At 42.8% G+C, this 13,663-nt stretch overlaps 1 protein-coding gene across 3 annotated transcripts in view; it reads right to left on the bottom strand.

Annotated features, from left to right (window-relative positions):
- Positions 1–13,663, bottom strand: part of CDH4 (cadherin 4) — a 1,160,485-nt gene that overhangs the window by 19,643 nt on the left and 1,127,179 nt on the right. For all 3 annotated transcript variants that reach the window (XM_081948625.1, XM_081948626.1, XM_081948627.1), the window contains 2 exons: positions 10,539–10,772; positions 8,469–8,702 (listed from right to left, as the gene is read on the bottom strand). In XM_081948625.1, coding sequence (XP_081804751.1) covers positions 8,469–8,702; positions 10,539–10,772 — 468 coding nt within the window. The remainder of the gene's footprint in view (positions 1–8,468; positions 8,703–10,538; positions 10,773–13,663) is intronic.

Here is a 13,663-nt window from a genome sequence, read left to right as displayed (position 1 = left end):
TAGGGTATAACAAGAAACAATGGGTGGAAACTAATCAAGGAGAGAAGCAACTTAGAACTGAGGAGAAATTTCCTGACAGTTAGAACATTTAATCAGTGGAACATCTTAAAGGTCCCTTCCAACTCTGCTATTGTATTGTATCAGTAGAGTTTTTCAAGAAGAGACGGGACAGCCACTTGTCTGAAATGGAACATGATCTGCTGCTTTTGAGCAAGACCTCAAAAGGTCCCTTCCAGCTCTATTCTGATTCTAAATTATGTTAATCTTTTCCAGGGGCTGAATTTCAAACTGACAAGCACATGTCTAAAGGCTGTCAGGATTCTGTCATCATGCTTAAAGCAGAAATTTTGGGCTGAATTGTTGTTGGATTCTGGATGAGGGTCTCCCCAAACCTTTGTTCAAAGATCAATACAGAATCCTTGGAAAAAGGATCCCCCCCCACAAGCATTGGGACAGGTTTAGATGACAATATGTTTTAACATGGATTGGCACCAGTTTTCCATTGTTTTAGTGCTCCATGTTTTAACTGGTTGTGTTTTATAATTTTCAAAAATGATTTTCTATGTCTTTTAATTTTTTATTTGGAGCTGCCCAGAGTTGGCTGAAAGAGAGGTTACACAAATGTTTTAAATCAATTAAATGAATAAAATTAATTACAGGTAGTCTTGCAACAGTTCATTTAGTGACTGTTCAAAGTTACGACATCACCGAAAAGTGACCGTTTTTTCAGTTACAACCGTTTTAGCATCCCTCATGGTCACATGATTTACTTGACCAACTGACTCACATTTATGACCGTTGCAGTGTTCAGGAGTCGTGTCATCGCCTTTTGTGACCTTCTGACAAGCAAAGTCAATGGGGAAACCAGATTCACTTAACAGCGGTGTTATTAATTTAACAACTACAGTGATTCACTTAACAAACGTGGCAAGAAAAATGTGGCAAAACTCACTTAACAAGTTTCTCCCTTAGCAATTGTGATTATGTTTGCTTGTTTATTTGTTTGTTTGTTTATTGGATTTATATGCCACCCTTCTCCCAAAGGACTCAGGGTGGCGTACAACATTAAAAAAAAAAACATATTACAAAAGTTAAAAAGGAAATTAGATAAGAGTATCCAAAAACAAACCCAATTAATATTAACAATAACATTTTAAAAATTAGATTAAAATTAACAATTAAATCAATCATTTATTTTATTTTGTTCAGGCCAGGCTGGATTAGCTAAATTGGGATCAATTGTGGTCGTAAATTGAGGACTACCTGTATAGTAGTTGCAGATTGATGCTTTAGCTGCTGAGAAAGGGCTATTGGAAGTGTTGCTTCAATGGCAGCGATCCTTCAGCAGCGCACAACCTAATCATCTAAAGTCATGCCAACAGAGTTGGTGACATGAATGTTGCAAGATCCAATCTGGTTCCTGCAATTGGATGGGCTCCAGCACGAGTTCAAAAGCTTGGAAACCTAGATCTCTGATTTTGATGACCGACCAAGATTGGACCCTGCAGAGTTAGTGACTCTGTGTGGGCGCACGTGCCTAAGCCATCATATGAAATCATGAAAACCTTATGAAATAGTTGGGGAAGACAAGACAATTAGAACAATTAATAATTGGAACGGCTTGCCTATAGAATAGATTGGATGACCTTTTACAATACAATACAATAGTAGAGTTGGAAGGGACCTTGGAGGTCTTCTAGTCCAACCCCCTGCCTAGGCAGGAAACCCTATACCGTTCCAGACAAATGGCTATCCAACATCTTCTTAAAGACTTCCAGTGTTGGGGCATTCACAACTTCTGGAGGCAACTTCTGTTCCACTGATTAATTGTTCTAACTGTCAGGAAGTTTCTCCTCAGTTCTAAGTTGCTTCTCTCCTTGATTAGTTTCCACCCATTGCTTCTTGTTCTGTCCTCAGGTGCCTTGGAGAATAGCTTGACTCCCTCTTCTTTGTGGCATCCCCTGAGATATTGGAACACTGCTAACATGTCTCCCCTAGTCCTTCTTTCTATTAAACTAGACATACCCAGTTCCTGCAACCGTTCTTCATATGTTTTAGTCTCCAGTCCCCTAATCATCTTTGTTGATCTTCTCTGCACAAAGATATCTGTAATAGTATATGATCTCCTGCTTCAGGAGGGGGTTGGACTAGAAGACCTCCAAGATCCCTTCCAACACTATTATTCTGTTACTGCTGACTCCTGATCGAGAGTTTGGAAAACAAGATATTTCTCTAATCCAAAGTGGAAGGCCTCTCCTCCTCTCTCTATCACAACATATCAGGTGCACCGGTAACACTCAGTTGCAAAATATGGATTTCCAAATCTGAAATTCCAGGAAATGACAGACCCAGTGCTTACTTCTAATTAGGGGTGCTACCGTAATTACTACCACCCCTTAAATGCTGTGAAATCCACCTTGCTGACACTCCAAACAGAAATGTCAGCACAACCTCCACACTGCCGGGGAAGTGAAACTTTTCTGTAATTGCTTTTTTGTCACAGCAAAAACGGCAATTCCCCGCCCTCTCTTTCTGTTGCCAAAGCACAACAATGGAAAGAGACAATCTCTTACCCAACTCCCCAACAGGCTCACTCTCAAAGAATCTCTGCAAATGAAGAAACACGGCAGGACAAATTCTACCCCATCCATTTCCCCCTTTTTTCCTGCAATGCCACCCTACAAAAACCCACTGATGGGAAGCAATGGTGGGATGCAACCGGTTTAACAACCGGTTCGGTGAGCGCGTGCCCATTTTAAGCTTTAAAACATACCTTCTATGTCAGCGCCGGTGAGTAAAACAGCTGACACACAGCAATCGGCTGTGCCGTGCAAATCAGCCGAGCTAAAAAATAGGGAAATATAGGACATGAAAGGGCAGGGGTGGGTGGCGGGGCCAACTGCTCAGAGGTGGGTTCCTACCTGTTTAGACTGGCTTGGCTGAGGAGGTAGTAACTCAGCTGGCCACGCCCCTGAACCAGTTCTATTGTTTTGTTTTTTGCTTCTGTGCATGCACAGAAGGAATTTTTTTTACTAGTGTGCATGCGCGTGTAGTGTGCATCAAGTGTGTGCACCAGTGGGGGGTTCTGGATCTCATTCCAACCGGTATGGTTGGAACGGGCCCGGCGGTGTCCACATGTGTGTGCGCATGCGTCATAGCGCCTCCGCGAGCCTCTGCGATGCTCCAGCTGCTCAGCGGAGCGTCACGCAGGCGCTGTACGCACCATGCATGTGTGCGGAGGTGCCGAAGACTTAAAAGACCAGTAAGGAGCTCGGTCAGGCGAGTGTGTCCTCCGGAGCACTGTACCGGAACGGTATCCGTTGCTCCAGGCAGGCTCTGGTACGCCCATACTGGGGCGTACCCCCTGCAACCCACCGCTGGTGTGCACCTGTGAAGCATGTCCTTGAGCAAACCGGAAGTAACAGAAGCCAGAACCCACCCCTGCAACTGCTCACTGGTAGTACCGGTTGGTTAGAATTGGTGCGAACCGGTCACAAATACCACCACTAATGGGAAACCACAAAGCTCAAACAGGAGAAGCAGCTAATTACTGCTTCTGTATGTCACTTTCCTCTTTTTAGTTTAGCCGTATAAATTGATTTGAAGATTGATTTGCATTTGCTTAAAGCCTGCCACATATTTTTTTTGTTAAAAAAGATAAATGAAAGAGCACCAATCTATGAAGACAAACGCCAATCTGCCTCTTAACTACTTATCACAACTAGTGAAATATTTGTCTTTTCTTTTGAAGCAAGTTCTCTCTCTCTCTCTCTCTCTCTCTCTCTCTCTCTCTCTCTCTCTCTCTCTCTCTCTCTCTCTCTCTCTCTCTCTCTCTTTAAGGCAGGGGTGTTTTTTGGTCTGGTCACCCTTTGTAGAAAAAATGTCCTATTAACACCTTTGCAGGTCTCTTGAAAAAAGGGCTTTCAGAGTGTCAATAGCAGATGCAGTCCAATCCTTTTTATCTGCTCTTAAGAAAAGAGAGCCCCATTGTTGCTTTAAGGCCTGTTTTCCTGTCTGAAGGCAATTTTTGTGAAATCGATTGCCTTCTCCCCATTATTATATTTTTCTTTAGTGCACTGCTTTAAGAAAAAGCTCTTGGCTTTCTTTCCAGATGAGATTGCAAGACAGGGTTGCAGGAGACATGGATCCATAGGCAGTAACACCCTGTAGATGGAGACCAATGACCATCTCTGGATGGCTGTTCTCCTTCTACTCTGCAGCCCCTTTGAAATTGGGAACTGAACAAATATGCAATTTGTGGGTATGAATTGAGAAAAATCACTGAATTATCCACTTTTCCAATTAAGTTGGAAGAGCTTGCTTAAACCGTGAAGTTAAATGTCTCTGAATCAGAGCCTTTCTTTCTTTCTTTCTTTCTTTCTTTCTTTCTTTCTTTCTTTCTTTCTTTCTTTCTCTCTCTCTTCTCTTCTTCCTCCCTCTTTTTTCTTTCTTTCTTTCTTCTTTCTTTCTTTCCTCTTGTTCTTTCTTTCTTTCTTTCTTTCTTTCTTTCTTTCTTCTCTTTCTTCTTCCTCCCTCTTTTTTCTTTCTTTCTTTCTTCTTTCTTTCTTTCCTCTTTTTCTTTCTTTCTTTCTTCTTTCTTTCTTTCTTCTCTTTCTTCTTCCTCCCTCTTTTTTCTTTCTTTCTTCTTCTTTCTTTCTTTCCTCTTTTTCTTTCTTTCTTTTTTCTTTCTTTCTTTCTTTCTTTTCTTTCTTCTTCCTCCCTCTTTTTTCTTTCTTTCTTCTTCTTTCTTTCTTTCCTTTTTCTTTCTTTTTTCTTTCTTTCTTTCCTCTTTTTCTTTCTTTCTTTCTTTCTTTTTTCTTTCTTTCTTCTCTTTCTTCTTCCTCCCTCTTTTTTCTTTCTTTCTTCTTCTTTCTTTCTTTCCTCTTTTTCTTTCTTTTTTCTTTCTTTCTTTCTTTCTTCTTTCTTCTTCTTCCCTCTTTTTTCTTTCTTTCATTTCTTTCTTTCTTTCTTCTCTTTCTTCTTCCTCTCTCTTTTTTCTTTCTTTCTTCTTTCTTCCTTTCCTCTTTTTCTTTCTTTCTTTCTTTTTTCTTTCTTTCTTCTCTTTCTTCTTCCTCCCTCTTTTTTCTTTCTTTCTTATTCTTTCTTTCTTTCCTCTTTTTCTTTCTTTCTTTCTTTCTTTCTTTCTTTCTTTCTTTCTTTCTTTCCTCTCTTTCTTTCTTTCTTTCTTTCTTTCCTCTTTTTCTTTCCTTTCTTTCTTTCTTTCTTTTTCTTTCTTTCTTTCTTTCTTTCTTTCTTTCTTTCTTTCTTTCTTTCTTTCTTTCTTTCTTTCTTTCTTTCTTTCTTTCTTTCTTTCTTTCTTTCTTTCTTTCTTTCTTTCTTTCTTTCTTTCTTTCTTTCTTTCTTTCTCCTTCCTTCTTTCCTTCCTCTTTTCCTTTCCTTTCCTTTATTTTTTTTCAAATAAGGCAGCTAAGAAATGTAATACGCCTTCTGCCTCCTATTTTCCCCACAACAGCAACTGATCAATAGGGCTCCAAAACTAGCACTAACATGTTAAGATTCAAACTGGCTACCCATTTTATGACGGTGCTCAATTATAACCATTTGTTTAGTGATTTGTCTGAAGTTACAAGGGCACTGTAGAATGTGACCTTTTTAACAAACCGATTTTAACAAACCGCTTGGGGTAGTGAACAAGGACACTGGACTAGAAAGCAGGAAAGTGTGAGTCCTTGTCCTGCCTTAGGCATAAAGCAAGCTGCCTGTCAGATTAACAGAGTTGGAAGGGACCTTATAGGTTATTTAGTCCAACCCCCCCCCCCTCGAGCAGTAGACCTTACACCATTTCTGACAAATGGCAGTCCAATCTCTTCTTGAAAGTCACAAGAGACTTTCTGTCATTGGGCCAGTCACTTTATCTCAGCCCTAGGAAGGGGACAGTGGCAAACCACTTCTGAAAAACAGCACCAAGAAAACTGCAGGGACTAATCCACAGAGTTGCCATGAGTCAAGATGAATTCAAAGGCATGCACACACACACACAAACCACATTAATTATATGTCCCACTCACCCATTTTTCTCTGCCCAGTAAAAATAATTGACAGAACAAGCCCCCAAATTAAATAAATACATGGAAGAAAGATTTCTATTTACCATTCCATTTTCACCGATATAAAACCAGGGTGATTGCCGAGCATTTTAAAAAAAAAGCCAATTAGAGCAATGAATTTTTAAAAACACACATTTGTAATAAAAATCCATAATTTAGAACAGGATAATGGATTTGAAGACGGGGAAGAAGATTCTCCTAAATCAAATGCCTTTCATCCACATTTAATTTCAGTCAACAGAATATGCTCAAAGATTTAAATCATATTTTAGGCCTTGAGTTATGCGAAGGCGGGGGGGGGGGAGTAAAACTGGGTTTTATGCTTTATTGCCTTCTGTTACTTCCAGTGTGCAATTTTACAACACAAACTACTAACACTTGTCATCAGGAACCTTTATTATGATCAACCAATTTCGAATGCCAATGCATATTTATTGCTCATTACCATCAGGTCACAATTAAATTAGCATGTGTATATTAAAGATTACCCAGGAAATAGGATGGCTTATTTTCCAAGTGTAAATGGAGAGGTTATTTGCACTTTTTTGAGGTTTTTTTTTTTTTAAATGAATTGTATTGAACTTTATTTGGCCAAGTGGGATTAGACACCCAAAGAATTTGTCTCCGGTTCAGAAGCTCTCAGTGTACATGCAAAGCTGAAGAACCATCCTCATCAGTAGTGCAAATGGGTGTGGAGATTTATTGGCTGCAGAATGGTTTCTATCCATTTGCACTACTCAGGTGAGCCTGAGGACATAGAAAAATCTCCAAGTGGCCTCAACGACTTTCTAAAAGAATGCAAATGACCAGCTGTCTGCAAGGAGTATAAAATCCTTCCCTCCCCCACCATCCAGTCAGATCTGAAGAAGCTTCTTGGATAAGAAGCGAAACGTCTTTAAGTAAAAACAAGACAGTCCAGTTGCTTCTTGAAAAAAGCACCTTTGGGACAACTAGAATACGACCTGGATGACTGAGAATCTCCATAGAGATCAAGGAGAGAAGCATGCCAATAACTTAGTGGGAAAGAGGAGGAAAATAACAAAAAGCGATATTTTGGATGGTTTCAACTCTGTGGTTTATCAACATATAGATCAGTCTTTAAAAGGATCGAGGGGAGTGACAGTTATTTCGTTATGAAACACATATTTCATATTTTCTCCCAGGGATCTCACTGGCATTTTATTCTCACAACGCCAAAGTCAAGCAGGTTCCATGAATGAAGGAGGACTTGGACTGGGTCTCCCCAGATATGCTCCAAAATGTTATTGAATAGCATTTTAGATTCATCATAGATGTCTTGCATTCAGATTTTGAGAATATTATGTAACTGCTGAGCTGTTTAGCATCATCTTGACACAATCAGGGAATTTGAGGCATTTGAAGGCTGCTTCTTCTCTGTTTCCTAGTTTATATGTTTTGGTTGGATTTTTTTTAATTTAGCTCTCAATATTTTACTTCTATAAGTGCCATGAAATGTGGATGTTGATTTTCACAAATTCTGACTTAAAAACCAATTTTTAAACCACCGTGGAGCAGCTGTACTTTCATGACTATGTAACTGATTCCCTTTTATTGTGATTTTATTGAATGACTGAACTTTGACAGTCTGGTTTAGTGATTAAGACACCAGACTAGAAACTAGGAAACTGTGAGTTCTAGTTCCATATTAGTCATAAAGTTTGTCTGGGTGACTTGGGCCAATCACCAGGAGACTATGAGTTCTAGTCCCACTTTAGGCATGAAAGCCAGCTGAGTGACTTTGGCCCAATCACCAGAGACTATGAGTTCTAGTCCCGTCTTAGGCATGAAAGCCTATTGGATGACTTTGGGCCAATCGCTGGGAGACTGTGAGTTTTAGTCCTGCCTTAGGTATGAAAGCCAACTGGGTGACTTTGGGCTAATCACCAGGGACTATGAGTTCTAGTCCCACTTTAGGCATGAAAGTCAGTTGAGTGATACTGAGCCAATCAGCAGAGACTATGAGTTCTAGACCCGCCTTAGGCATGAAAGTCAGCTGGGTGATACTGGGCCAATCAGCAGGAGACTGTGAATTCTAGTCCTGCCTTAGGCATGAAAGCCTATTGGACGGCTTTGGGCCAATTGCTAGGAGACTGTGAGCTCTAGTCCTACTTTAGGTATGAAAGTCACCTGAGTGACTTTGGGCCCAGTCACTCTCTCTCAGCACCAACCCACCTCACAAGGTTGTTGTGGGGAACATAGGAGGTGGAAAGAGTGTTACGTATGCTCATTGCCTTGGGTTACTTATGAAGCAATACAGGAAGAATTAAAAAATTGAATTCAATGAATGAATGAATGAATGAATGAATATCGATGCTGTACGCATGTATAAAGAACCTTAGCTTCACCCCATATGCGTACCTTGTCAGGTGCAACACTTACTTAGTAAAATGATGATACATATCAAGATGGCAATAATGGCTCCAGTGCCCAGCCCAGCTGCAGCGACAGCTCCTACAGTGGTACAATCTCCATTCTCATCACATGGACACACCTTGACCTTAATGATGGACATGTTAAACAGAGGAGGGTTTCCGGAATCCGTTACAATGATTGGAACATCGTATACACCGGCTTCCAAGTACATTATCCGCAAGCCAAGTTGAGCATAATCACCTGTGAGGAGCAAAAGGGAGGAAGCCATGAAGAACAGGTTAGTGTGGAAAAATCTACCATATTTTTGGAATATAAGACGCACCGGAGTATAAGACGCACCAAGATTTTGAAGAGGCAAATTGAAAAAAGGGTTTTTGCACTCTGCAAACCTCCCAAAAACGGATAGTTTTTCGCAAAAATGAGCAAAAAAACGGCCCATTTTCCGCAAAAACAGGCCTTTTTTGTCAAAAAAGGGCATGCATAGCCTTTAGGAGGCTTACAGAGTGCTCCTGGGGGCTGGGGGAGGGGGCACAAAATTGCTCTCCCCATCCCCCAGGAGCTCTCTGAAAGCCTCCTACAAGTTCTGCACTGCCATTTTGGTGAAGGAGGCGGGGTTTCGGGAGGCAAAAAATGCTGTATTCAGTGTATAAGACTCACCCAGTTTTTCAGCCTCTTTTTTGAGGGAAAAAGGTGCGTCTTATACTCCGAAAAATACAGTACTTTTTTCTAAATATCTTCTGATCTGGAGAATCCACTCCGTATGAGTTACTTCCCCCAATATAGGCCAGTCCTCGACTTACAATCATTTGTTTAGTGGCCGTTTGAAGTTACAACGGCTCTGAAAAAAGTAACTTAGGTCCGTTTTTCACACTTATGACCGTTTTGTGATCAAAATTTGGCTGCTTGGCAACTGGCATTCATTTATGACGGTTGCAGTGTCCCAGGTCACGTGATCACCTTTTGCGACCTTCCGATGAACAAAATCAATGGGGCATGATTCACTTAACACAGACTCACTTAACAACCCTGTTGCTAGCTTAACAACTGCAGTGATTCACGTAAGGGAGGCCGCAAAATGTGGCACTTAAAAACTGAGCCTTGCTTCATAACTGAATTTTTGGGCTCAGTTATGGTCATAAGTCGAGGATTACCTGTATGCCCATGTGTCACCTAGGCTGAACTCTGGGCAGACTCTGATAAACCATAAGGTAAAGGTTCTCCTTGCACATATGTGCTAGTTATTCCTGACTCTAGGGGGTGGTGCTCATCTCCGTTTCAAAGCCGAAGAGCCAGCGCTGTCCGAAGACATCTCCGTGGTCATATGGCCGGCATAACTAAACGCCGAAGGCGCACGGAACACAGTTACCTTCCCACCAAAGCTGGGCCCTATTTTTCTACTTGCATTTTTTACATGCTTTCAAACTGCTAGGTTGGCAGAAGCTGGGACAAGTAACGGGAGCTCACTCCGTTATGCAGCGCTAGGGATTCAAATCGCTGAACTGCCGACCTTTCTGATCGACAAGCTCAGCGTCTTAGCCCCTGAGCCACCACGTTCCCGATAAGCCATAAAGAGGCTAATTGTGATCATTTCGTCAGCTCCTTTCCCCCTGCACCTTCTTCCCCCAAATGGTCACCTTCCTATTTGCCAAGCACGAAAGCTGCCTCTATGGTAAATTAGAAAAGGAGGTGACTTTTAAGCAATTATGGGCAGAGGTTGATCATTGATCCTGATTGTGGCTTGTGACAATAAAAATGGAACATAAGGAAGACTGATAATAGCTTTTCCTCCTGGGCAATTACAGATGATTTATCCCAACTTTCTCGTGATAACCCTCTGCAATTACAAGCTGCATTGAAGGCGGGGAAGCCAAGAACCAACAATTCAGCTTAGGGCCCAATCGGGGCAATTTCTCACGAACTCTCCTGCTTAGAAATGTCATCCCAAACGTAGCTCCCTTTTAAAAAAATAAAATAAATAATAATAATAAACACCGAAGACAACACAAAATGTTTTAAAGTCTGAAGGCCCACCGTGCCAAGCTACGAACAACGCCAGGTGTTGCCCGCTCAGTTTACCATTTAGACGCGTAATGGTCCAGTTCTTCCTAACGGCAGATGGCACGCTCGGCAGCTCAAAGACGAAGGGGCCGACATTTGGATCAATGTCAGCATCCGCGGCTGTGATGTTGATGACATTCAGATTTGGCCTCTCACATATCTGGGCCTCCTTTGGCTGAAGATCGGGGGCGTTATCGTTGATGTCAATTAGGTAGATCTGGAGTGTGCCGGTGCCGCTGGCTGGAGGGATACCTAGAGAGGGAGAAAGGACCAGGTGAATGAGCAGCACAAAGAGTTGCCGGCGGAGAGCTTGCTCATGGCGTTCTATCTTGTAAAGCCACTTGGGGGAAGGACAGAAAAGGCCAACCACAACAATTATGGGGTTGAGATACCACCTCAGTGGTGGGTTCCGGATCCCGTTCCAACCAGTACGGTTGGAACGGGTCCGGCATCACACACATGGACGCACACAGTGCGCGCATGCGTCGTACCTACATGCGCTGCCTCGGCAAGCCTCCGTGATGCTCCAGCTGCTCAGCGGTACAGGCGTACCGGAGCCTACCCAGAGCACCAGATACCGTTCCGGTACGGTGCTCCGTAGGGCCCACCCGCCTGCCCGAGCTCCTTACCAGTCTTTTAAGTCTTTGGCATTTCCGCACACGCACATGGTGCATATAGCGCCTTCGCAACACTCCACTGAGCAGCTGGAGCATCGCGGAGGCTCGCGGAGGTGCTAAGACGCATGCATATAGACGCCGCTGGGCCTGTTCCAACCGTACCGGTCGGAATAGGATCCAGAACCTACCACTGGTTCAGGGCGGTCTGTTAGGCTCAAAACAGGGTGCAGGGGGGGTCAAACACGGGGGGGCAGGGAAGGTTGCACGTGGATGTGCAGGGGGAGCTCAGGGGGTCACGAGTGCATGTGCAAAGGGTGGAGCACACAGGGGGGTTGTCGTGCGTGCATTGCATTATGGATGTGTGCTTTTGCCACACAACGACAAAAAGGTTTGCCATCACTGCTAACCTCAGCCCGATTGTTCTCTCTCACCCCTAAGAAGGGGGGCAATAGCAAATACCGCCTTTGTTTGGCCCCGCCCCCGCCCCCGTCATGCCCTGTCGTATATGCCTTTGTTTTTTAGCTCAGCTGATTCATGCGGCAGAGCGGATTACCGCGCCTCAGCTGAGCTAAAAAAACAGCTCAGCTCACAAGCGCTGACACCGACAAGGGTCTTTGAGTGCTGTGCACAAGCGCTCTCTCCTAGAACCGGTAGGAAAAGATTTGGAATCCCACCGCTAGGAGTAATAGCAATGACTAAAATCATCTCATGATATGTTGATTCACATTTCGAAACCTCCTTCCAGGGATCTTTCAAAGTTTGTGGCTAAAATAAGGTTTGGCTCTATTCAAGTTGCCCAATCAAGTTCCTCGTAACTTTTACGCAGGTTTTAAAACCCACCAAAATTTTAGTACAATTCTTGGCACGCACTGACGTACATGCGCACATCCCCACCCCTCAATCTCAGCCTGTCTCAGTCATTTTTTCCCTCTCGTTAGGAGGAAGAGAGACGACATTGTCCTTTTCCTTCCTTTATGAACCGCAGGGTGTTTTGTTTTGGATATTTTCACTGTTTCTTAAAACAGCTCGATTTTAGAACTCATGTGGCGTGAACCGTTTCTTCAAACTTAGAAAGAAAATAGCTTCTTGAATCTTGATGGTTTCTTTCTCAAAATCTTTTTTTTTTAAAAAAAAAACCTTTCTGACTTACGTCTCCTGTTTGTTTTGGCTGACTAAGAATCTCTGAATCCCCAATGAACCTTGGTCTGTCCATTTCTTGTGGCTATTATATTAGGCCTCCTAACCTCAGGTTTCATAAGTTTGTATCAGCTTGCTAGCTGTTGAATTTTTCTCCAGCTTTCCTGCCTCAATCACTCTTCGGATTTGCTGCAAAGCAGAAAAATCCTGCGGGTTTAATTGCATTTGCCTGAAGTTATCTATAAGGGGGATGTTTAGGTGAATGCTTGTCTTTCACGAATGTCGAACGGAAATGAAAAATGTTAATATGAGTCCTCTGTAGAGTTATGCTTAGCCCAGGGATGCTTAACCTTTTTTTTGTCGTGTACCAAAAGCATGCACGCACACCCATAATGCAATGTGTGCATGACCACCCCACGAGACATGCCCCCCACGTATGTGCGCACGACCCCCACAAGTGTTCCTCCCCCACGCATGCACACATCACCTTTCGCGCTCCCCCATTCCCACACCTCCCACATGTGCATACGACCTCCACACATGTGCCCTGCCCCTGCACATGTGTACCTCCCCATGCGCCCCCGTGCATATGCACGCATCTCCTGCATGCCCCCGCGCATGCACCACTGAGACCTAAAAATCATCTGGCTAGTGGGAGGCATGCACACACATGTGCAGTGGAGCTGAGCTGGGGTGACGGCTCATGTGCCTGCAGAGAGGGCTGTGTGTGCCACCTGTGGCACCTGTGCCATAGGTTCGCCCTCACGGGCTTAGCCTATCTTTCTAATAACTAGGTTGTGAGAAAGGAAACATTGAGCTGAATGTCTATGGAGATACTCATTCATCCAGGTTATCGTTGTCCCAAAGGTGCTTTTTCAGGAGGCAATTGGATTTCCTTTGTTTTTCCATGAAGACGTTTTGCTTCTTATCCAAGGAGCTTCTTCAGTTCTGGCTGAATGTTGAAGAATGGAAATCCTTCACAAATCCTTCCATTCCCCATCATCCAGTCATAACCGAAGAAGCTTCTTGGATGAGAAGCAAAAGGTTTTTAAAGGAAAAACAAAGAAAGTCCACTTGCCTCTTGAAAAAGTACCTTTGGGAAATTTGAGCTGGAAGTATTATGTCAATTAAGTTCTCCTGCCTAACTAACATATTGTCTACCAATACCGGAATTCCTTCTTATCAACCAAATTGGTGTAAGAGGGAGTTCTCTTTATCTTCGACACTCATAATGTATCTTCTTAACACGGTAGGGCATTGAGGGAGATTGGCAGGGAGAAAGAAGAGAGTAAATTAATTAATTCCACTGATTAATTAATTAATTAATTAACAATTAATTAATTAACAATTAATCAGTGGAACAGCTTGCCTCCAGAAGTTGTGAATGCC

Source organism: Natrix helvetica (genome assembly GCF_964273705.1).
Source record: "Natrix helvetica genome assembly, chromosome: 3".
Taxonomy (NCBI): Eukaryota; Metazoa; Chordata; class Lepidosauria; order Squamata; family Natricidae; genus Natrix; species Natrix helvetica.
This window is presented reverse-complemented; position numbering and strand designations above follow the sequence as displayed.